This window comes from Halichoerus grypus, chromosome 13 (assembly GCF_964656455.1).
Source record: "Halichoerus grypus chromosome 13, mHalGry1.hap1.1, whole genome shotgun sequence".
NCBI classification, from domain to species: domain Eukaryota; kingdom Metazoa; phylum Chordata; class Mammalia; order Carnivora; family Phocidae; genus Halichoerus; species Halichoerus grypus.
In genome coordinates, this window is record NC_135724.1 from 93726599 (window position 1) to 93752172 (window position 25574).

The 25574-nt window shown below is 50.5% G+C and overlaps 1 protein-coding gene across 14 annotated transcripts in view; it reads right to left on the reverse strand.

The window, feature by feature from the left end:
* The window catches only part of RIMBP2 (RIMS binding protein 2), a 205254-nt gene that overhangs the window by 81217 nt on the left and 98463 nt on the right, over positions 1-25574 (reverse strand). For 6 of the 14 annotated variants that reach the window (XM_078061134.1, XM_078061132.1, XM_078061138.1 and 3 more), the window contains exons 1-2: positions 11794-12009; positions 8884-8973 (exon numbers count right to left, since the gene is read on the reverse strand). The exons of 1 other annotated variant lie outside the window; for it this stretch is intronic. In XM_078061134.1, the coding sequence (XP_077917260.1) occupies positions 8884-8973; positions 11794-11949 (246 nt within the window). In that variant the 5' untranslated portion in view covers positions 11950-12009. Of the gene's footprint in view, positions 1-8883; positions 8974-11793; positions 12010-19092; positions 19548-25574 lie in introns of those variants that run through there. 7 more of the 14 variants (XM_078061140.1, XM_078061139.1, XM_078061141.1 and 4 more) reach the window with 2 other exon arrangements.

A 25574-nucleotide genomic window follows, 5' to 3' on the forward strand; every position in this document is an offset into this window, starting at 1 on the left:
ACAGTGGATCCAGTCCTGCCGGGGTGAATGCGTGTGGACAATCAGCACCCAGCATCCCCTCCTCCTCCCGCCTCCCCCATCACAGCGGCAGGGACTGGCTCGGGAATGGGACTGTGACCCGGGCCCGGCCAATCAGTGCAATCCCATCCCCTGGATATAGTGATTGCTGGGGAGGGACCCAAGACCCAGTTGCACCCATGGAGAATGAGACGTTGGACTGGTAGAGAAGCGTGGGAAGCCTCTCCCTCTTTTTTCCACTGGACTTGGAAAGTTGAGGACACAAGGCTGGAGCTGGAGCCATCGTGAGGGGAGAATCCAACTGAGAACAGAGCCAACAAGATGGACATAAAACCAGGAGAAACAGAGGGAGAAACAGGATCCTGAGGACCTAATTTGAGCACCTAGATCAAGCTGTGCCTGAAGCTAATATTTCCTTTCCAGTCACACAGGCCAATAAATTCCCTTTGTTTGCTTACACCAGTCTGAATCATTTCCTGTCCCTTTGAACGGAGAACCCTAACACATACAATTATTATCCAAATTGTCCAGGATACTAATTCTTTTGTCTAAAAATTTCACTTTTGTCTTAAAAGTGCATAAAAATGGCGACAAGCCTCCATGTGCTTTAGGATGATGGATGTCCTAATAACCTCAGGAACCGCGTGCACTCTCAGACCACAGCTCCCAGGACCAGGTTCTGACCTTAGGTGGGAGGCACCATCAACTCTCCATCTCTCTCCTATGGCTTCTTTGAAAGCAGTGAGGACATGCGACTGATGAGGGAAGATACCTCGGTTCATTCCCCATTCATTTTTGCTGTGCGGCATATCTGAGCCCAACCACAGGCTTTTCATTCCTTTCCCTCCTCCCGGATCTTACAACGTGAATTATGGCTTCAATAACAGACTGCCACAAGTCATATTTGTCAGCTCCAAAAGAGGCCCTTTCTGTTCCAAGCACTCTGTGCACAGACTACAAGTTCAACCTGACAGTTTTTGTGGCGCCTGAAGAAAGGACGGCCCCCACGTGGCGCTCCTGAATGGCACGGGGTTGCGGGGAGGCTGTTATTAAGGGGTCAGGGAGAGGTCTGAATCACAGGAGTATTTAAACGCCGTTCTGCTCCAGCATGAAGCATCAGGCAGCGAGCTTGGGAAAAAAAATTCAAATGCTGCAGGTGAAAAAGTCATGATCTATTTGAACTCACACTTGAACTCAGACTTGAACCCCAACACTAGGGCACAGGTTCGCCGGAAGCCACCATATCCCATGTTCTAACTCGTCAAGAGCAATGTCCAGGGCTCCATGGCCAGCCTCCCACACAGCCAGCATGCACCCCGATGAATATCAGGGTTTGCCTCCCTCTGATTGAAACCTCCCGTGGCTGCCACGGAAATTAGACCTGGGTCCAGACTCCTGCATGCTTCTGCAGCCTCTGGCCCTCCAGCTGTCCCATCTGACCTGCTGCCCCGTACCACCACTCACTCGGGCTGCCCTGGTCTTCCCTTTATCCCGGAAACAAGCCATACTCATTCCTACCCCAGGGCCTTTGCACGTGCTGTCTGCCCCACGGCAAGTACCTATCCCCCCCTTCCCCCGATCCTGGCGGGTCTGGCTCCTTCTCATCATTTATGCCACCTTCTCAAACAGGCCCTCCCACCGCGTTCCAGGTGACAAAACCCTCCCCACTCGTCTGCCCCCAGCGCCCTTGCTGCTTGGCCGTGCTTTATTTCCCACAGGCATTTCACACTATCTGTGTAGCTGTTTACGTTTCCCTGCGGTTGCTCCTCATTAGAGTCAAAGTCCCAGTTGGACAGGACTTGTCCTTGTGACCCAGTTCTCTGTCACTGGAGCCTGGAAGGGAGCCTGGTGCCGTCAGTGCTCCAGGAATGAAAAGGCACCAGGGGAGGACAGGCACATGCAAGGCGGCTGTGTTCCTGGCCAGATGGATTTTGCTGGTCCCTCCTGGTCTACTGTCCACCCACACTCATCGGGCTTCAGGCCTCAGGAGGTCAGTCTCCCAGACCATGTGGTTCCTGATGAGGTTTGGCCAGTGGGAGGCACCAGCGGGAAAGCAGGGGCTGAGGAGAGGCAGGTCGGTGTTCCTGCCAGCACCCTGCGGGGTGGTTTGTGCACGGAAGCGCTCTCTCGGCAGGCCCGAAGCTGCTGTCCCTGGAACGGCCTGCTGGCAGGGCTGGCAGGGCTGGCCGGTGGCGGGCGACTGGGAGTTTGGATCGCAGTCCAGTCCCTATTCCCGATTCCCTAACTGATGGGAAGTGTCCAGACTCTTTGTGCACAGCATGCGGTTTCTGCTGAGCACCTGCTCTCCTTCGGCGAGGCGGGGATTTGGGATGTGCCGGGGGAGTACAACAGCCCCCTCGACACTCCAGGCACCGGGGCTCTGCTGGGCTCCCTGGGACAACCCTTCACGTGTGCAGTGATGCCTGGTGCTGCCGGAACTGAGCTCGTCCCGGCTGACTCCTACGGGAGGCTCTGGAGGCTGGAGGCCGGCCACCCCTGGATCTTCCTTTCCCGCCACTGACAGTACTTTGTATCTCGCTGGTGATGGATCGTAACCATGAGCGTGCTTGTGCGCTGAGCCCTGCAAGCCTTCCCAGTGAATCATGGTGCCTGGGCGGTCTTGGTGACCCCGACACAGTGTCCTCCCCCCACAGCCACAGGTACACTCAGAGAGCCTCTCCCTCGCGCCCTCTCCCCCGGCCCTGCTGCCCCTGCCCAACCCGCACACATGCATCTGGAGCCTCCGGAAGGCGCCGGACCCGCTCTGCCATGGGAACGCTACACATGATGGTCAGCAAAGACGTGGGAGCATCAGGCCTGCCCGGAAACCCTACACACCCCACATGGAGCCAAAATGCTGTGCTCTGGTACCTGGAAATACTGCAGGTCACTGCAGTAACATAAGAGAATGGGATACTATTGGGGGAGACCCGAGTTGCATTGGTCTTGAAGTCAGTCTTTTAAAGGGAAGTGGACAAGGATGAGGGAGGAAATGCAGGGACGTCTGGACAACGAGGATGCTCTAGGAGTTGTTGGCATTAATAGACCTCATCTCACACGGGGACTTCGGTATTTCTCTGACCTACAATTCCCCATAGTGTCCCCCACATGTTTAGCAGAATGAGTAAGGTCATTCTTCTGGTCTTTCCAAGGACGGAAAGAAGATCTGTTGGTAGGGAGGGGAGGTGGGCCAGGGGGTGATTGGGGATTGATTGAGGCGGGCTGAATAATGACCCCATGGAGGCGTCCACGCCCACATCCCCAGAACCGGGGACTGCGCTCCCTTACACGGCAAAAGGACTCTGCAGAGCTGACTCAGTCAAGGCCCTCGTCCTGACGGTCCCGGTAGGGCCAGCGGGATCCTCACAGGAGGGAGATATGGGAGCGTCAGGGTCAGAAAAGGCAGATTTTTGAAGATGTGGTTCTGCTGGCTTTGGGTGGAGGAAGGGCCCACGAGCCAAGGCCTGTGGGTGTTTCCAGGAGCTGGAAAAGGTGAGCAGATGGCTTCTCTCCTAAAGGGGTGCAGCCTGCCCACACCTTGGTTTGGGGACTTCTGATGCCAGGCAGCCTGGTGACCCAGGTGGAGACTCCATGTGATGCTGAGCCGAAATCTCTGGGGGACAACACAATCTCGTGAACACAGCACTTCCTGAGAAAAACTTTGTCTCCTCTTCTTGAGGTAACAGTGAGGATGCGCAGGGATGGAACAGCCACCCTGTCGTGGAGATCGTAACAGTCATGGCCTGGGGCTCCTGGACAGCTCAGTCGGTGAAGCGTCTGACTTCGGCTCTGGTCAGGATCTCTGGGGTCCTGGGTTTGAGTCCTGTGTCGGGCTCCCTGCTCAGTGGGGAGCCTGATTCTCCCTCTGCTCCTCCCCCTGCTCATGCTCTCTTTCTCTCTAATAAATGAAATAAAGTCTTAAAAAAGCCCACAACAGGGGTGCCTGGGTGGCTCAGTCGTTAAGTGTCTGCCTTCGGCTCAGTCATGGTCCCAGGGTCCTGGGATTGAGCCCCACATCGGGCTCCCTGCTCAGCGGCAGGCCTGCTTCTCCCTCTCCCACTCCCCCTGCTTGTGTTCCCTCTCTCACTGTGTCTCTGTCAAATAAATAAATAAAATCATTAAAAAAAAAAAAGCCCACAACAGTCATGGCCCCAGCAGGATGGCACTGGGGGGTGGGGGCAGGAGCTGTGTCCTCATCCCGGGCTCTGGACATCCTGCTGCATGAGAACAATAATGCTCCCGGGTGTTCAGGGCACCGCCCTCGGGTCCCTGCTGCACGCAGCTGGACAGAATCCCAGCTGACCAACCCAGCAGAGAAGGCGTTCTTTCTGGTTTGGAAGCAGCGGATCCCGCCTGGAAATACATGCCTCCAAATAAAAAGCACTGAGGGGCCGCTCGCCCAGCTGGTGCCTCAGCCTCGCTCGCTGCCCAGTGGCCTTCCCAGCCCTGCCGGTGCCAGGAGCCTCCGTGGAGGAGCCCACGGGCTTACGGATTCCCCGGCCCCGCTGCCCACCGCGAGAGCTCGAAGCCAGTCACGTCCACCAGAGAAAGCGCTCCCGGGGGGCAGACCCCGCCCCCTGCCACACCGGCACTGGGACCAGAACATCCTCCTGGGAACCGAGCCAGGGATGGAGAAAGGAGTCTCAGAAGAGCAAAAAGGACATAAAGAGGTTTTCTCTAAGACATATAAACTGTGACCCCACAAAAAACAAAGATAGGAAATTGGAAAAGTTCCTAGATGTTCAAAGTCAGGGGCCCCGACGATTCCTCCTTTGCTCCCGTCCGATGGGAAGCTGAGTTCGCTCATAGATTTTGTTTTGAGGAAAGACAGATGGTACGGAGGCATGAGCCCTGGGCCAGGGGCCTCTCCCTGCAGCCAGGGTCCTAGCCCCACAGACCCCAGATGCCTGTACAGGGATCGCCCTTCTGAACGCCCATCATCTCCTCCTATTAGAGGAAGAGGGAGAACAGCTGGTGAGGCGGATGATCCCCGTTCACACCAGGGACTCAGGACTGGACCCATTGAACACCTTCTCCGCACGGTGTCCTGGGTCCCCAGCTCAACCATTTCCTTGCACAGGGGAGTCTGCCCCACGGAGCTCGACCCAATATTCCAGAGAAACCCACATCAGACTTTGCACCTAAGCAGCAGTCATTTCTGGGCAAGCTTCAGGGAGGACATGAACTACGCATCTCTCTGCTTCCATAATTAAAGCCGGGTCATTAATACTTCTTTATTAATCAGGGCTCCTAAGAAGCAGATTGCAACCCCAAGCCAGACTCAGATGGGGGCACTGGGAATTTCCAGACCTCATCCCAAGAACCAGGAGGGTTCCTTGTGTTTCTGCAGGGACGGCTCCCCCACCCCATGAATCTGGTGCTGTGCTTCAATACTTATTTCAACAACACTAACTAACCCGGCCCCTTCACCTCCCCTAGTTACCCTGGGACACACACACCAGCCCCTACGACAGTCTTCTGGGAACTGCTGTTCCCCATGCCTTCCCTCTCCCTTGTCCTTCTCCATCCCTATCTCCATCCCTGTCCCCAACCTGATCACATCCCCATTCCCACCCCCACCCCATCCCATCCCTTCCCTGTACCCGTCTCCATCTCCATCCCCATCTCCATCTCCATCCCCATGCCCATCTCCATCCCCATCTCCATCTCTATCCCTATCCCAATCTCCATCTCAATCTCCATCTCCAGCCCTACCTGACCCCACCCCCATCCCATCCCATCCCTGTACCTGTCTCCATCTCCATCCCCATCTCCATCCCCATCTCCATCCCCATCTCCATCTCCATCTCCATCCCCACCTGACCCCACCCCCATCCCATCCCATCCCATCCCTGTACCTGTCTCCATCCCCATCCCCGTCTCCATCCCCATCCCCATCTCCATCCCCATCCCCATCTCCATCCCCATCTCCATCCCCATCTCCATCTCCATCCCCATCCCCATCCCCATCCCCATCCCTATCTCCATCCCCATCTCCATCCCCATCTCCATCCCCATCCCCATCTCCATCTCGATCTCCATCCCCACCTGATCCCACCCCCAACCCATCCCATCCCTGTACCTGTCTCCATCTCCATCCCCATGCCCATCTCCATCCCCATCTCCATCCCTATCCCAATCTCCATCTCCATCCCCATCCCCACCTGATCCCACCCCCATCCCATCCCATCCCTGTACCCATCTCTCTCTCAGTAGCCAGGCCAGGCACAGGGAAGAAACACTGAGCCTGTAAAGCGCTCAGAGGGGCAGGGCAGAGCTGCACGGCTCTGCCAGTCTCCCTGCCTTCTCTCTCAAAACTCTGCTATTCCCGTCTGTGCTGGTGAGTCACTGGGCGCCCTCACCCTCTGCAAAGCTGAAAGGAATACAAGCTCATGTCTGTGCCTCACAGCCTTGTTTAAAAGGCCAAAGCGGAGAGGCAGCATAGGGAGAAGTTTCAAACCTTAAGTGAAAACACGTTGGGTTTTGTGAGGATCCTACGGGAGCAGTGCTGCCCATCGGCACAGCCATGCAGCAGGTCCGGGAGAGGAGACCTCGCCTGCACGATCATGCCCAAGAGCTCTGACTCGACCCCATTGCTGACCAGCACCGGCCAGGCTGGACGCCCCCGGGTGGGACCATCGCCCCTGCTTCTGCTCCATCTCTGTGCCCTCACAAATCTGCGATCACCACTCCAGGCACAGAAACCCCACTTGGGAGCAGACAGAAGTGCACATGGTGAGAAGAAGAGAGAAAACGGTCCCAGGTTCAACGGGCCCTACAGCCAGCTCCCCCAGCCCTATTCTCAGCCTGCATCTGCTGTCTGAAACACCACCATGACTTTACATTTCTGCTCCTGTTTAAATAAAAATAGTCCCAGGCAGAGAGAGTCACTAAGCCTCATGATGCATTCATGCCTCAGTGAGACCAACTTTATCAGAGCCCTTTCCGAGAGCAGATCTGGAAAGAAAGAACACGAGAGAGTGGGGGCTGCTGGGCTAGGGGGGAAAGGCACTCCATGGAGGGCTGAGATGCACTGATCACAGCAGCTCTTTAGAAAATAGTGTAAATACACATCACATAAAATTGAACCCTCTAAACCATTTTAAAATGTACAGCTTGGTGGCACGAAAAACATTCACACTGTTGTGCAACCATCGTCTCCATCCATCTCCAGAATTCTTTTCATCCTCCCCAAGCTGAGACTCTGTCCCCATTAAACACTAACCCTCCGTTCCCAGCCTGTGGCTCCCACCATTCTCCTGTCTCTGAGGCTCTAGGTCCCTGAATCTCTAGGGACCTGAGTGGAATCACACAGTATCTGTCTTTTGGGACTGGCTTATGGCACGGAGCATAGTGTCCTCAAGGTTCATCCACATGGTAGCAGGTGTCAGAAGGACCTTCTTTTTAAGGCTGGATAGTATTTCATTGTAAATACAGACCACATTTTTTTCTCCAGTTAGCCGCTGACAGACGCTTGGGCTGCATCCACATTTTGGCCAGTGTGAAGGTGCGGCTCGGAACACCAGTATGCAAATATCTCTTCAAGACCCTGCTTTCCATTCTTTTAGAAATATACCCAGAAGCAGAATTACTGGATCATACGGTCGCTCTATTTTTAATTGTTTAAGGAGCCGCCATCCTGTTTTGCACGGCAGCTGTACAATTTCCATTCCCATCAACAGTGCACGAGGGTTCCAATTTCTCCACAGCCTTGCTAACACTTGTTATTTTCTGAAAAGCACATCTTTTTAAAGAAATTGGCCAACTGGAAGGCAGAAAAATAAGTGTCAAATCAAGAAAGTTCCATTGTTTTTGTGAATTGTTAGAACCCAGTTATTCTTTGAAATGTGCATTAGTGTGGCTATGAAATTAGCAACCGCAAACTACCAGTCAGTCATCAGCCGATACTCTCTGAGCACCTACTACGCAGGCTCTTACGGGCGCTGGGGAGACACTGATGAATATGACAGAAAAGGCTTCTGCTCCCTGGACTATGTGATAAGAGATACAAGAAAACAAAACCAGTGAGGTCACAAAGACCAAAGGAGGAGTGAGGGATGGATGGGCACAGAGTGTGCAGCAATGGACCGTCTTGCTGACAAAGTAACTCTTCGGAATGCATGCCAAGAAGCTGGCAGGTCTTTGAAGATGACAGGATAGGATTTTAAGCAGAGAAAATTACTGAGTGCTGAGACAAGCTTGGTGGACTGAGGAACAAAAGGGTCAGGGTGGCCAGAGCTTCATGAGTCGAAGGCGGAGGGGCAGGTCAGGTTGACCAAGATGGCGCCATGGGGAGGCGTGCCATTTCCATTTACAGGAGGCATTGGAAGGCTGCTCTGAGGAGCATCGTCAGCCGGCCGTATAGCTAGAGCACTCCAGGGAGGCAGGCCAATTAGGGGATGTTTTCAGCCTTGGGGTTGTAGCCTGGAGGCTATAAGAGAGATGGAGACAATGGGGAGGAAGGTCTGATGCCGCTTGTTGGTTGACGAGCCAGATGCAGGTGTGAGGTCAGAGAAGAATCCAGATGGCTCCTAGCACCTTGCCCTGGGCAGTTGGGTGGATAGCAGTGCCATGGACCAGGCTGATAAAAGCTGAGGGAGGACTGGTATGGGTGGGTTTGGGGGACACCAAAGTGTTCGCTCTGGCCTTGTTGTTAAGGACACGATCCCAACAGACTTCTAGGTGAAGATCACCAGTGGACACTGAACAAGACAGCACTGAGTGCTTTGTGCGGGCGTCGTATGAAGGAACAGAAGAGGTGTGGCCCGGGAACTGGCCACCCACGCACTGGGTGGCATTGTGTGGTGCCCTCTGCCCCTGCCCCCCTTCCCCGACGCCCCTCCCTGCCACCCTGCCTCCTGTTACCTTGTCAGGCTGCCAGGCCCTTGCAGGAAGGCCGGCATCATGCAGTCTCAGGCGGTGCTCCCCCTGGGCGGCATCCTTCAGTTCATTTTCCTAGGACAGAAGGAAAGGGTTTCGTGAGATGACCCCCAACTTCAGGGACGTGCAGGGCATGGTGGCTAAGGGTTCTGATTTTGGAGGTAGGTCCCAGGTTGGGGGTGATTCTGCAATCCATACTCCATGTGAGGTGGGACCAGCTTCTTTCTTCTTTCTGAGCCATGAGTGTCCTACTCTATAAAATGGGAGTAACAGTGCTCCACATTGATGTTATAAGAATATAATAAAATAATATGTATTAAGCACATTATGAGGTTCCCAGCAGATAATTCACCCCCAACATGTGGCGTGCTTGCCTGCACTACGTCTGTATCCTAACAAGGCAATCTTGTTAAGTCAAGCTTTGACCTGACCCTTTCCTCACAAACACTGCTCCAAACACATTGCCATAATAAGTGTGCTAGAGAAAATTTTAAAGGGTTGTCCTGCTCAAAAATGAGGTAAAAATCTCTGAGGACTATGAGTGGCTGGAGCACCGGGGATGAGCAGAACTCTGGGGCCTGCCAGATTCTCTGCCCAGACAGGCACAGAATTGGGAGTCCAGGTTTGATTTGGTGTGGTTTGGATTTTCAGAATATGTGGGATTCAAAGTTCCTGCATGAGGCAAGAGACCTGAGCAGAGCTCAGCGCCTGACCCAAGGCTGGTCCAGCCCCCAGCCACCAAAGAAAGCTGAAAGTAACGGATGTCTGCCCAGAATTCTAGCTTATGTGAGGTAATGCACCTGGGGAAGTGAAGGAGCTGCCCACTGGCTCAGTGTCTGCGCGGTGTTATGCCCTAGTATCACCGAGTATGGGAACTGTGAGCTACCAGTAACAAAACCTAATCCAAGACTGGGGGCATTCAGAGTGTGGTGTAGTAACTACAAAGAGGTCAGACAGGGGTGGGGCTGAGCACAGAAAGAGAGAGAAATTGGGGGTAAAATTCCCCGTTAAAGAAAAGTCTGAAAATAGAAATTCCAAAACACAGTAAAAAAAAAACCTCACAGTACTAGACAGATTCAACAAAATCAATAATCAGGATGCATTTACTCCAGAGGAAATAAAAATAATAAAGCAATCTGAAAATGACTTCAATAAGTGCATTGAGGGGTCTCACAAAGGGGAAAGAAGGGAGGACAAGAAAGAGGCGATAGAGACCATGAACCGCCACAGTGGGAGGCGACTGGCGACTCAGCCTCCAACAGTCAGGTTTGCAATTTCCCTGTTTGCCTGGTCCTTCATCTTTGTCCTCCGGTCGCTCCCTTGGGGAGCTGATATCCACCCACATCTTGAACTGATCTGGCGACTCCTCTATCACACTTTGAGTGCTCTAGTTTTATGCTCCATTCACCCTCCCAACAGGAAAGGGGCCGAGAGTCCTGTGGTTTCAGACACTTCCCCCAGGAAAGAGGCTCCTCCTCACTATTCCCAGGTCCCATATTTCAGTCAACGTCCCTTCCTCTCCACCACCATAATCAGGAGCTCCTCCACTCTTTGGATCAAACACAAGGAAGCAACCTCCACACGCCTTACCCACACACCGTACTAGTGGTGATTCCTTGACCTATGGGAATCACGTTGCCTCCTCAGGAGATATTCCCCCATAACACTGGTGATCTACAGGGGATGGGTGTACTCATCCAAACACCAGAGTCCTGACCTTGGAGACCTCTGATGCCCGGCAGTCGACGAAGACAGCCATACCTCAGAGGCTTATGGGAGACACTTGGGTGTTATAGGGGTTGGAGTACTGATTCTGAGGTCAAACTGCCTAACTACAAATTCTAGCCCTTCTCCCTGCAAGCTGCGTGTCTCGAGCAGGCTGTCCAACACCTCCACACTCCCTGAGGTCTAAGGATGTAAAAGTGCCTACTACCCGATCAGATGGTGTAGAGATGCAGCACGGTAATTCTCACACAACACCGAGCACCCGGTCGTGGCTCAAACAGGTGGCCCTTCCCTATGGCAGGCACCACCACATCTGCCTACATCTTCCCATCTTCCAAAGGACATCGCCTCTCTTTGCACCTCACCTAGAAGAGTGGACTGCAGGAAAGGAACATCAGGAAGGGGAACAGTGCTGCCTCTTTCACCTAATTTTCTGGGGGCTATAGAAATGTTACATCCACTTGTTCTGTTTATGTTCCTTCTTAGTGACTCAAGGTCAGCTGCTTAACCTGATGAAATCAATCTTCCTAAGAAAAAGGCTCAGGACCTAAATCCTGTCCAGGAAGCACTGAGCCACGGTGTCACTGTGCAAAGGGAAAGAATCGCCACCCTGTCTTGCGGATGCCATTTCTCCAAATCGGTCCAAGCGTGAATTGGCACTTCGGGTACCACTTACTACACTGGACGCCCCCACTACCCCACCACCCCGCAAGAAGCCAACCACAGAAGGAGCTGCTGAAAACAAAATCATCCCCAAACAATCCTCCACCCTACGCTGAAATCATCACAAAATACCTGAGCAGGTGCCAAAGCACTTCACGCAATGATGTCGAAAGAAGCCCATTCACTGACAAAGGCACCCAGCAAAGGCCCAAAGACTGCAGAGACTGGGATTTATTCTCCACATTATGGGTACCTCACTTTACCCACACTTGCTGTTTACCCCCGAGAAAGCCTAGAGGTGGCCGGGGGCGGGGAGCTATGGGGCTGGTTGCGGGGGGGGGTCTCGTCCCACGTACTACAGTTACTGCAAACTGTGCCCCTTGTCGTAACAGGGGCACGATGTTGCTCTGACATGCATGTATTTGCAGTACGTAGGGGAAGATTCAGAAAATGTCTGCTGTTCATGCTTCTGATCCTATTAAGATGCTGAAAAGTGGGAAGACTTACCCTGGAAGCTCTCATCAGTGACACTGTGCAGGACCAGAGCTGCCCACCCAGGGATGCTGTCCCCGCTCCAATTAGAGGGCTCCTTTCTGAATTAATCAGCACCACCAAAGAAATACCACCAAGCAAAATACAGATCACCTTGTGTATTGGTCGCATGCTTGAGACCAGCAGGCCCCCAAAAGATGTGGGCTTGTGGTCGCAACACGACAAAATGAGAGTCTCCCAACACGCGCGGGTGGCACCAGCTATGACAATTCTCGGGAGAGGGAGGAGGAGGAGGACAGAGTAGATTTAATATAACCTGACACTCATATCTGAGTAGCACAGCCCGGGGCAAGGGAGCAGCCGCGCCGGCGCCACGACGCCAGGTGCACACGCACCGTTGTATGCCACGGCATAAGCCATGCCCCCCAGTGTCATCCCCCATTGTGCAGGTGCGACACTGGTGACTCTGGACCACATCGGAGAGCCAGGAGCTGAGTTTGACGACACACACCCACGGCCTGAAGTCGAGGATCTGGTGACTCACGCATCACCAGGACTGAGATAATGAAGAACTTTCCAAACACCGCTGCATGAAATCACCCTCTAGCTTAGCGCTCCTGACCTGAAATAGCGGCATGAAGAGAGCACAACCAGCCTTGCTTCTGCAGGAATTTCAGATTTGCTTTCCTTGGGAGGGCTTGAGCATCGCCATGGGAACGGTTTGAGTCTTAAACCCTTTAAGTGTAAAGCCAAACAGAGTCAGAGGGTTTCGGATTTACCGAACGGTGGATGCGTGGTGAGACAGGGCCTGCCCTGTAAGAATCAAGATGCACAGATAGTTTGTTGAATCTGACTGTCTTCAAGCACACAAGGGAAGGAACTCAGGCCTTATCTCCACTTCCTAGAGGAACACACAGAAGTTAGGACCAGCTCCAGGGGCCGACCAGAGTTGTGGGATCTGATCTGAGGACTCTGTACCCCTAGAACCTCCCTCAAAGGGCGACTGCAGAAAGCACTAGTTCCGGAGTTTTTTGATCCATTAATATTCACTAATGCATTAACCTGGAATAGCCTTATTTGACTTTTTATCTCCTCTTTAGCCAAAATATGGGGGAAAAGAATTCTGATAAGGATAAGGGAAAAAGAGAAGGACCCAGGCAAGAGTTACAAATTCAAACACCCCAGGGAATGAGCAGGCAATATAAAGGGGTAGATTGGACCAAAAAGAAGAACATTCTAGAGTGATAAGAAATACAGTGATTGTAAATGCTCATGCCCCATCTAAAGAGGTCAACTGTAACCTGGCTTCAACCTGTTGAGGCCTAGTAGGAAAGGGAACCCAGCTGTTCCAGGTTTTTAGGAGCTGGAGGTCTGGGTTTCTATCTGAAACATCCCTGTTTTTAAATGTTGGCTCTTAATTCAGATAAAAACATACAGTGTTCTCCTCCCCATAATAGATATGTCTACAGGTTGAGTTAGGTTAAAAATTGGGCACTTTGTAAAACAAGTCAGACCTGATTAGAATAAAGGATTGGTAGGGTGAAGTTGCGGGGGGGGGGGGGTTCTGGGTGCAGGCAGGATGGGGTGGGGGTGAATTCCCTGTGTGCAAGGAGAGAAAGGAGAAGATATAGGGTCACCAAAGGTAAGTTTGCCGACTTGTGCCTACCCCCTATGTTGTCTTGGCTACCTGCTATGGACTGAACTGTGTCCCCCCAGATTCATATGTTAAAGCCCTAATCTCCCATTATGACTATATTTGGAGATGGAGCCTTTAGGGAAGTAATTAAATGAGGTCACAGGGTGGGGCTTTAATCCAGTAGAACCCGTGTCCTTATGAGAAGAAGAGGCAGGAGAGAGCTCTCTGCACGTGCACCGAGGAAAGGCCATGTGAGGACACAGCTTGAAGGGGGCCACCCACAAACCAGGAGCAGAGCCCTCACCAGAGAGCAGCACCTTGAATTCCAGCCCCGGACCGTGAGAAAATAAAGCTTCTGCTGCCTAGTCTGTGGAATTTTGTTACAGCTTCCCAAGCTAAGATGCAGCCCCTGCCTAAAATGTAGAAATACAGCCGGAGTTTCCCCCAAAGTTCCCGAGAGCAGCTCCAGGGCTAGGCGAGGGGGTACCCAGGTCTTCAGAAACCCCACCTCACCGCACCATGAACTGTAATAAAATCCACATTTCAATGGTAAGATGGCCACTTTCCCTGGAGGGAAACCATGACGTGAGAAACAGAAAGCACTCCTTCATGACATGACTTGTCAGTTCTCTTCACTTCAATAACATCCTCCAGTGTGTGTGTGTCAGGCACGGGGCTCCCTGGACGCCCTGGAAAGAGCAAGTGAGAGACAGCCCCTCCTCACGGGTGTGGCCGTTGGGGACCCTGGTGCAGGACCATGTGTTGTGATAGAAGAAACACAGCCTGTCAGGGTGGGAGACAAAATTGCCGACCTGACCACCCTGAGATGAAGAAAAGTCAGTGAAGTTCACGTAGATGAAGGCAAATGACTTCATATGTGCTTAAATCAGAGACTTTAGGGCCGCCTGGGTGGCTCAGTCAGTTAAGCATCTGCCTTTGGCTCAGGTCATGATCTCAGGGTTGTGGTATTGAGCCCCGTGTCATGCTTTGTCTTCAGTAGGGAGTCTGCTTCTTTCTCTCCCTCTGCCTGCTGCTTCCCCTGCTTGCTCGCTCTCTCTCTCAAATAAACAAATCTTTGGGGGAAAAAAGAATCAAAGACTTTGCAGGAGGTTGAAAGGTCAGTGGGAGAAATAGTGAATCAATGTTCAGCCAACTGTCAAATGGAGCTATCTTCCCTATAAAGGAAAATTTAAGCAAAATAATATCTGACATATTAAATTACAGCAAGTTTGAATTTGGACTTTATTGGCCTCACATATTTGCTTCTCTCAAATATGTTCATTCATTTTGGTTTTATGGTTTAGGAAAGCTGTAAAAATTCTATAAACCAGTTTTATCACTGGGCACATGTAATTATGTTATGAATTATAAATACATAATCATAATAAGTTCGAGTATAATATAGACTATGTAGTTATAATATGCAAGTCTAGTAAAATCAGGTTGTAATGATTATCAATTATAATAACATATAATAAAAATTTAAGTCAACACTGGGATGTGCTTGATAATGTTTTTCTTTCTGAAAAGGCTTTATGAGTGGTTCTCGCCTAGAGGCACAGCCAGGAGGATGGAGGTTTGAAAGGAGAAGGGATTGTGTGTGTGTTTCGTGTGTGTGTGTGTGTGTGTATGCGCGCGCGTGTGCATGTGTAAAGGGGTGGTTGGGGTGACAGCGTTTGAAACAAAGGAAGAAGAAGAATGGAAGGAACCCTTTGCCTGGGTCTGGGGTGCTGTCCATGGTGCTGTCTGGGGTGCTGTCCATGGGGCTATCCAGGACGCTGTCCGTGGTCCTGACCCAACTCCTGCCCCTTAAGCTCAAGGCTAGGACTATTGGCTAAATCATCACGTGATATGGAGAAATCATTGGGACCTGGAGGACCTGGGTTTGAAGCCTAATTCTAACATTTACTGAGTGTCAATTTAAATGAAAGACTGCATAGACATGCACTTTTCAAACTGGGAAGGGCCATTTGAATGTGAGAGATTGTTATGCCAATAAACAGACTGTTACTGAAACAACTATATCTGGTTTCCTGTCGTGCTCAGGTCTGGGGAGGGGAGAGACAAGCCTCTTAGTTCCTTTCTATACTCAGGAAAATCTATAAACGTGCACTTGCTTTAACTATGACAGACACATGCTCTTCCGGACCTGTGTGACATTCAGGCATACTACATATGCCAATACTGCAATTACAGAGAAGCACTGTGCTATTTAAAAGCTATTTTTCTAACACAGGTTAGAGACAAGCTCAAGTGGAAAAATATAACATGTTAAGCAGGTTCTAATGCAAGCTCATGAACCAGAGAAATGTGTGAATTTTAAATAAAGCTCCTCTCCATAAATGTATTTCATTAACTTACATGTACTTGGAACCTATGCTCTGTCCTACTAATGGAAAATAAGCACAGTCAAAAATTTGCTTGGTTCCCAATGGTCACCCTCATCAGAACACAGGCTGCCCCAAAGACAGGTCTTCTCTACCAAAAACAATGGAGTTGAACCTATGGGAATTCTTTCACATAGGATTCTCAAGGTTGGGGAGTAAGGGGAGAGGAAGGGTGAACAGTTAACATGCCACCTTTCCCAGGATGCAGAAAAGCTGAGACTCTCCTACACTGCTGGTGCAGATGTGAAGTGGTACACTTGTTGCGGAAAACAGTTCGATGATTCCTCAGAAAAGTGGAACAGAATTACCATAGTAATCCCACTCCTGGTATACACCTCAAAGAATTGAAAATGGGTGTTCAAACAAATACTCATATATGAATGTTCAGAGCAGCACTATTCTCAATAGACAAAAGGTGGAAACTACCCAGATGTCCATCGTCTGATGAACAGATAAACAAAATGTGGTCTCGACACTCAATGGTGTACCATTCAGCCATAAAAAAGAATGAAGCAGAGACACCTGCTACAACATGAATGAGCCTCAAAGACATGCTGAGTGAAAGAAGCCAGTCATAAAATGTCCCATATTGTATATATTTGATATGAAATGTCAAAAACAGGTAAATCAGACAGAAAAAGCACCCTGATGGTGGCCAGGGGCTGGGCAAGGAGAGGGTAAACAGTGGCTGTTAATGGGCATGGGGTCTGCTTTGGGGTGATGAGAGGGTTTTGGAATGAGATAGAAGTAGTGATTGTACCACATCATAAATGTGCTAAACACCACTGAATTGTTCACTGCAAAATGGTGAGTTTTATGTTACAAAGAGTGCCACCCATGCCTCCGGGGACAGAGCCTGAAGTGAGGCAAACATGACCCCATCCATGTGTCCACGAGCTTCTTCCCTGAGTGCTCCTTGGGACCACTGGTCCCCAAAGGCAAACCACCACCACATCTGGTCCTCAACCAATAAACAGCAGTCTTCTCCAATGCTAGTGGGAAAGGCCAGCACTTGCTAGGTCCATCTCCAATAGGGCTCCTGCCAAGGGAACTCTCAGGGCCATTTTTCCTATATGTGATTTCAGCATAACCTGTTGACTTCAGAACTGAATCCCTGCATAAAATGTGTCTCCACCCTATACTTGTTCAGCATATACAATGCATATTAATTACTGCATTCCACCTACTCTCAAAAAAAAAAAAAAAGGATTCAAGGATGCCTGTAATAAAAATAATTATGCCAAAGCACCTGAGTGGATCATCGGTTAAACATCTGCCTTCAGCTCAGGTCATGATCCTGGAGTCCTGGGATTGAGCCACACGTCGGGCTCCTTGCTCAGCAGGGAGCCTGCTTCTCCCTCTCCCTGCCACTCCCCCTGCTTGTGCTCTCTCTCTCACTCTCGCTCTATCTCAAATAAATAAAATCTTTAAAAAATATTTATGCAATAAGGCAGTTAAGAATAATGATTAAAAAAAAAAAAGGAAAAAGAGAACACTATGTAGAAAAATGTGTGCCAAGGAAATCACATAAAGAAGATTTTTACCCATGGACTGAATATCACATTTAAGTACTGAGTTTGCCTGCTGCTAATGTGAGAAAGAAAACATATCGATTATAACTTAGTTAATGTAAAGGATGGGCCTCCTAGGACCCTCCTACAAATAACACAGCAACGTGAAATATTTAAGTGCCTTTTAAAAAAAGTGTTTTGCTTTTGCAAGAGATGATTTGTTACAAACATGGTGCTACCTCTTGAGAGCTTCTGCACTCCATGCTCTCCCTCCAGCCAGGGGCCTTCCTCCACCAAATCTCAAATTCTTGATTACAGCAACCTTGAGCTATACAAGCAAATGAAAATGGTGCTTCTACAATCTGGCCCAATGAGGCAGGGTTAGGCTGCAAATTCAGACGAATTAAGGAGCTCTCCATATTTCCCAGACGTTGACTCAGTAAGACAGACTTTTCTCTCCCCAAAGACAGATCACTTCCATTAGTATCAACAGAATTTTCCTTATGACTCAGGGCCCTGTGGGTGTTAGAAAATATGTCCTCAGTTTTAGATCCACACCTGTCTGCCATGTGGTAGGTACATCTGACGCCATACAAAACAGACCAAATTCTTTTTCTACAGTTTTCAGATATCTTTAAGCTAACTTTTTAGATTAAAACAGAGCATACATACACAAAAGTGCACAGATCATAAGCATACAACTCTGCTAATTTTTACAAAGTGCTCACATCAGCATAGTCATAACCCAGATTGAGAAATAGACCATTTCCAGCAGCCCTGAATTTCTCTCCTGTCTCCTCCCAGTCAAGACCCTCCCAAAACGTAACCACTCTTGTGACTTCTAGCTCCCCCCCCCCACAAATTCATTATGGCTCTTCGTTAACTCTATGCAAATGGAATGGAGACATCTTTTTGGTGTCTGGATATTTTTGTCAATATTTTGTCCACGATCCATCTACGAGAGTGTGAAATAGCAGCTTGCTCTACTTCATCACTTCATCTCACGTATAAATATTCTAAAATTTGTTTATTTGTCTTCAGCTATTGTTGAACACTGAGGTTGACTCCAATCTGGAGCCTTTAAAAATAGTGCTGCAAAGAACATCCTTGAACATGTCTTTTGGTGGATGTGTGTATCTCTTGGCCGGTATTTGTCTAGGGATGGAGCTGCTGGACCATGGCCTATACATGCATTTAGGTTTTGTAGAAACTGCCAAGCAGTTTGGGGCAGCAAGGAGTGTTGGGAGTCCTGCATCCCCACTTCTGCACCAACTTGTGGCACCCACAGTTCTCCCTCATGTTGGCCATGCCAGTGGGGCACAGTGGTGCCCCTTCAGAGGTACGAAGACAGCAAAGCTCACCAGTGTCATAGCTCCCTTCTTCTAGAAGTCAAGGGGCAGTGGGTTTCAGAGGTTCTGGCAGAGATGACCTTACAGGGCAGACTTCAAACCGGCTGGCTCCCAAAGCCTAGGAACTACCCAGGCACGTGAGGCACCCTGGGGTTGATGGTCAGTGGTGGTGGTTGGGACTGGGGCAAAGAGAAGGGTGTCTGCCCTCTGAGGAAAGGCCCCGTTACCCAGGCCCAGCCAACAGTGAACATGGGCAAGCATCACCCACATCTTCTATTTTTGAAGAGAAACCAGAAACCACTAGTTTGAGGTGAGACTTCCCCAATTTAAAATGCTGGCAACTAAAGAAAGCCTGTCTGAGACCTGTTTGGGGGTCATGGGCCACACCTTGCCAGCTCCGTTCAACAGTTTGTGCACCAACGCATGCTCACCTCGCCGTCGAGCAGACGTCAGGTGGGCTCCCTTCCTCAGGGGACTCTGAACTTCCCAGTCCCCTCCGTCATGACGGCCAGTGCCCCGCTCTGAAATGGGGCTGTCCCACCTGTGGGCAGAGTGGACTCTGGATCAAAGAGTAGATGCTACTTGTCTTGATTCTCCGAACCTCGCATCCCCAAGTTCCTTTAACTCAAAGGTTATTTTTAAAAGAGTAAGGTGACGCCCTGCTTCTCGTCCTCACTGAACGACATCCTGCTCCGGCAAGAATCTGTCTGAATCTTCTGCTGCCGGCAAGCACGCCCACTGTGGATATGGAGAGACAGCTGTCTCTCAACACGATCTAGGGGCTCGGGAGCGTGGAAGCAGAGCTTGGAGTCCAGACGGCAGCTCCGATGGTCTTTGCTCCGTCAGTGTCCAAGCCTGGCCGCGTCTGCGGGGCCGGTGACTCCCGTGCGCTCTGACTCAGGTAAAGGCTGGGAGCGAGTTGGCAAAACCACCCACAGAGTCACTTAGCAAAGCTCTTCCCAAACCAAGTGTGTTTCTCTGGTAATTTTAGGTGGTGCCTGGACCTGGCATTTGAAACAACTGACTCATATCCTGACAAAGTTACCCCTGTCCTCAACCCCTTGAAGTCCTCCTGCAGAGTGTCTCAGCAGGTGCTGAGCTCCTGGCTCATCTCATCTACAAATAGAAAGTGGGCCATGGGCTCTGAGCCGTGGGCAGGCCACCGCACACAGAACTTCAAAGATTGCCTCCTCTCTATTTTATATCTCTCCGGTTGGATTAAATATACAATAAGCAATATGGGTTTTCATTTGATAATAGTGATATAAAGATCCTTTTAAAAATTACATTTAGTGTACGAGTGAAATGCCTTGAACGTATTAATCAGTAGCATGTCTTGGTGAGGCCGGTGGCCGTGGTTACAATGGGGCAGCAGAGTGACTCTAGGACAACAGTAGTTGTGACTAACGTGGCACCAGGCCCTGAACCAGCCACTGTCACATAGACGAACTCATTGATTCCTTCCAGCAAGCCCTTCAATGGGTCACTGTTTTTGCCCCCATTTTGCAGATGGGGAAACTGAGGCACAGGGCAATTATATGACAGAACCAGGGGTGTGTAGGAGAATGGGACAGACAGACACACAAAGACAGACTGGCTTGTGGAGGTGAGGGGACATTGTCACCCACTTTCATATTATTTCGGGTCAAAACAACATCATCCTGTGGTTACTGGCTTCTGAAATGAAGAGGAGTCCAGAATAGGCTGACACATTTAATCCCTATATGTGACAATGATTGGCTCAGTTTTCCCAAAATAGAAGCTCAAGAAGGAAGACCAAGCTCTTGCGTGGTTTTATGAATCCTCTGGGAAGAGTTTCCAGAAGGGCTTGGGAGTCTCAGTTCAGCATCAAAAAAAAAAAAAAAAGAAAATTCACCATCACACCCCAATTACATGACAGTATCTGGACTTTTTGGGGGGCATTTATGGATTTACTGACTTATGCCATAGGGACCCGCAGGCCAGCCCCAGTACCAGAGCCCTAACTCACAAGATGCTTTAGGTCTGCCCTGTACAATAGGATAGCCACCAGATTGGCTGTTGCATTTTCAATTCAAGTTAACTTAAATCAAATAGAATTTTGGTACATAGAGCTTAATTCCCCTCCTCTTACACGTGGGCTGGACTCTGTGACCTGCTTTTAAAGACCAGAATATGGGAGGAGAAGGACAAGTATCTGTTGTGGAGAAACCTGGCTGACAGCACCTCGACCAAGTGAGCAAGGCCAACCTCACCAAGGAGACATGGTACGTTTTTTTCTGTGGTACTTTTTCCCCAGAATCTATAACCCCAGTCTAATCATGAGAAAACATCAGACAACCCCAAAGTGGGGGATAGGCCATCAGAGGTTTATCCAAAACTGTTCAGAAGTGTCAAGGTTACAATAAACAAGGGGACACTGAGAAAGTCTGGCAAATTCAGGTGGACCAAGCAGGCAGGACGACTGAGTGCAGGGCGGTGTCCTGGATGGGATCCTGAGATGGGACACCAGTGCCACCAGGCATTCTGGTCCCAGCTGCAGCTCCACGCAGTGTGAACGGGGCTGTGGATCTGCAAGCGCTGGGATCAGTCCAGTGGAAAACTCTCTGGGCAGATACGAGGCCATGATTTACCTTATGAGCTTTGCCCCAGAAGTATTCCTTCCTGCCTCTGTCGCTGACATTCTGAGCAGAACTTATGTTGCATGAGTCCCACTTTACCCCATCAGTGCCCGACATGGGGCGTGGAGTTGGAAAGAAGACAGTTGGATCAGGTCCAAAGTACGAGGTCAGCAAAGCTCTAGAAAAGCAGGTTGAGACTCAGCTTTGGGGGTCCCCAGCTCTCCTGCTGGCTAGCTGTGTGCTGTCAGCAACTTACTTAATCTCACCTGGAGAAATGAGCACTGTGACCCATAGCCTTGCAGGGTGGTTGGGAAGATTGCAATAACCAGCCCACATGAAAGATCCTGGCGCATATTAGAGAGAAAATAAATGTAAGTTTCTGATCGCCCCGTGCAGAATTCTCCACCCAGGCTGGACACGTGCTGCATCTCAAACTGCAAAAGAAAATCTTTCTCTCTCATAAATTCATCAGCCCCAGGGACTGGAGCAAGCATCCTGATTTCTTCTGATGGGAGGAAACGAGACTGCGTCTCTGTCTAGCAAGCAGAAGTCATTAGGGGCTGCATCAGTGCTTAGAACTAAGCCGGGGTCATTTTTAAAAATTGCTCCTTTTGCTCAGGCTGGACTCAAGGTGAAAGCTTTGCTAGTTAAAAGCGTGCTCGCTTTTTCTCTCTCTCTGGATGGAATTGTCAACAAATTTGCTGTTTCTGTTTTCATTCATGCAGGATCTTTCCACCCCAAAAGCTGACAAAAGCAAAGTGAATGTCTGTAGCATCCCTCAATGTGAAAGAAAGTCTAGACTTTTTATATTTCTCACGGTGTTGTATAAGGGAGATAACTCAGAATGGGGGCCCGTGAGTGGATTTGACCCACCATGTTTTATGTGGCCCCAAGATATCTAAGTAGTTATCAACATTTAAAAATAGGAAACTCTACATTTTTTTCTTTTAAAAAAATTTTTTTTAAGTAGGCTCCACACCCAGCATGGAGCCCAACACGGGGCTTGAACTCACAACCCTGAGATCAAGACCTGGGCTGAGACCAACAGGCAGACACTTAACCAACTGAGCCACCCAGGTGCCCCTAAAAATAGGAAATTTTATATAAAAACAATTCATACTTTCTGGTGAAAAAGTCAGAAAACTTGGCAGCCCCCAGTCTGCATTTCCATATGGTCACAATTAGCCATAAACACGCATGGTTTTGTGTTTGATCCTAACTGTCCGTCCCCATTTCTAGGTAAGTAAACTCACACAGTTGGCCCTTTTCAGAGCCCAGACCTTCACCCATGCACTCAGTGCTCTCGCTCCTATACCCTGCCCCGCCCCCCAGCCGCAGGCAGAAGGCTGCACCTGCCCCTGCATCGGTGCGCTGACGGACGCTGCGTCCCTTCGAGCCGCCCTGCACACCAGTCTCCACGCTGTAGCTCTTGAATGTCTGAGCTATAATAAGCGAGCATGCTTTCTGAAGTGGCAAAATAGATGTTGCCGGATTCGCATTGATACGGTGAGTCAGAGCATTGCAGATCCACGGCAGGGCTGGGCAGCTGAGCACCCTGCAAGGTGTATTTGCCACTGACTCCACCTGCCATCTTGGCTAGGCTCTCCGACTCGGCTTCTCCCTCCCACTCTTCTTAGATCTATTGATGGGGATGGGGGGTGGCCACCGCTGTGCGGACGCAGGGCCACAGGAGGTGGGAGGTGGGAGGAAGCAGGCAGCAGGGAGCTGGGCAGGCTGAGACCGAGGGCGATAAACCCAGGACGTGCCTGAGGCTCCGCAGACCCTCTGGGGATGCGCATCAATGATCTGTGGCTTTCTACAGAAGCTGTCAGCACACTATGGCCCACGTGCCAAATCAGCCAGCCTCCTGTTTTTGTGAATAAAGTTTTATTGGAACACAGCCATGCTAAGTCATGTATGAAAATCCCTATCATTACAGACCTTTTGGGAGAACATATATATTCTACTATACTCTGGATATATATTATTTGTATATTAACTGTTTCTTTATTTTTCTACATAGCATGGTATATGTAGAGAAGCAAAGCAGGAAACGACAATTTCTAGAAAACGAGGTCAGAGAAGGTGTCAGGTAACATCTAAGCAGAGACCTAAAGAGGAGAAGTAGCAAGCAGTGTGGATAGCTCATGGAAGGCATGCCAGGCGGAGGGGCAGCAGGGCAAAGGCTGAAAACGGAGCACAGCAGGACAGAAAAGGTGAAGAACACGCGCTAGGAGAGGTGGCCAGGTGTGGGCTCTGGCGGGAGTTTGGGTTTTATTCAAAGGTTGATGGAAAGCAGTGAAGGGTTAAGAGCAGGGACTGGTAGGACCTAACAAAGGACCCCGAGATGAGGAGGAGTGGGGGAAAGGGTGTGGGAGACCAAGGAGGATGTGGGCAGCCCACTGGACTGCGGGATCAGGGGATGGCAAGGGAGGAGGAGACTGGGACCTGGGGCAGAGGCCCCCAGCATGTGCATGTGCCCCCCAGAGCAGGTCTCCCTCCTAAGGCACCCCACTAAACTCCCAGCTGACTCCCTCAATTCTCAGATGCTCTTCGAGCCCGACGTGAATTTTTATCACAGAATATCTGCTTAATCCCTTGCTTTTGAAAACACACATAATCCTGTTGCAGAAAAAGAAACTGGCAAATTGAATTTGAGAAAAGAGGGTGGTGGATGAGGAGGAGTCCCTGAACTACACAGTTTCAAAGAATTATGAAAGGAATGATCCCATTCTTATCAAAAAGGATTTCCTCTGCAGGACAAGAATAGCCTAATACCCGCAGCCGGAGGTGAGCACCAGAGGCCACAGCCCGCACGAGATGCATGCTTCCCCAGCCTCCCGGGGGCTCCCGAACATGATCGCGCTCGAACGCCCTTTAATGTCAGAGATGATAAATTTCATCCGATGAGACCCCAGGTTTCCAAGTGGATTTTTTAAATTGCAAAAGGGGAAAACAGCCTTTCTGTTTTAAGTAGGAGCAAAACTGATTTACAAGGATGCTTCACACACACACACACACACACACACACGTAAAATCATGCACTGCATTGTCATTATTCTCCATTAATCCACCGAAACAACATCCCTGTGAAGCCAGCAATTTGGTCTTCGGACCTTGATCCATGACAAATCTGCAGAGAGGGCTCAGCTGACAGGTGCACAGGTTCTTCGGACACAGGATGGAGCCGATGCGTTCAGCTTTCCATCCCTCAGGGTTTGGATGATGTGAGAAAACAAGTGCGGCTTGTCTACCTCCAGTCTCTGCCCCCCATGCTTATCCTTCGATGCTCTGCCCCGAGTCGGGCTGCAGGGCTCGGGCTGGAAGACCAGAACTACGTTTTCCAGACCCCCGGCTGCGGGGGGGGGGGGTGGCAGCAGGAGGCGGCCCGTGGGGCTTCCACTCTCCAGGTTCCTTCCTGCCAGGGTAGCTCCAGCTCAGGCAGCCCCGAGCCTCCCCAGCGGTGCAACACTCCCTGCAAAGTCTGCACACGGGGTCCACGCTACCGGCCTGGAGGTCCCCGTAGAGTGGCCCCATTTTCTAGGGGGCCAGATGCCGAGACAGCCCGTCCTCCATGCTCCTTGGTTCCAGTGATGCCCCGCTTTCTTTTGTCCTCTGGTCCCTGGGTAGTGGCTGCTTCTTGCCGTCCCTAATGTACAGGGTCCCTCAACTCTCCCTTTTGGTCCTTCTAGTTTTGCAACACTGTATCCTCAGTATCCTTGTTAAGTCTCCCGTGCTCGACCCCTAGAGGCACCGGGTGGCCTGGCGGCACCAACACAGGAAACGCGGCACAGCCCGCGGCCTGGCCCAGGACGCAGCACAGGACGCGCTGCGTCTCCAAAGCATTAGCACAACAGCTGAAACAATGGAGGCTGGAAATCCAAGTCAAGGTGTGTCAGGGTCCTGCTCCCTCCAAAGGTTCTGTGCAAGGAGCCCTCCTTGCCTCTTCCCGGTGGCTCTCGGCAATCCTTGGCTCGCAGCTGATTCACTCGGACCTCTGTCGGCACCCTCACTTGGCATCGTCCCCTGGGTGTCTCTGTATCTCTTCTTATAAGGACGTCAGGGACTCAGGTGTCAGGTGGATTCAGGGCCCACCCCCACTCCAGTACGACTTCACCTTAACCAACTGCATCTGCAAAGACCCTATTTCCCAATAAGTTCCCATTCACAGGTTCTGCTGGACCTGTGAGTGAATTTTTGGAGGACACCTTTCAACCCAGCACACCTGGCCAAGAGATGCCAGGCAGCCTAGTGGGGGAAGGTCCTTCCACCCAGCAGGTGTAGCAACAGCACAGCCCAAGGGCCATCAGATA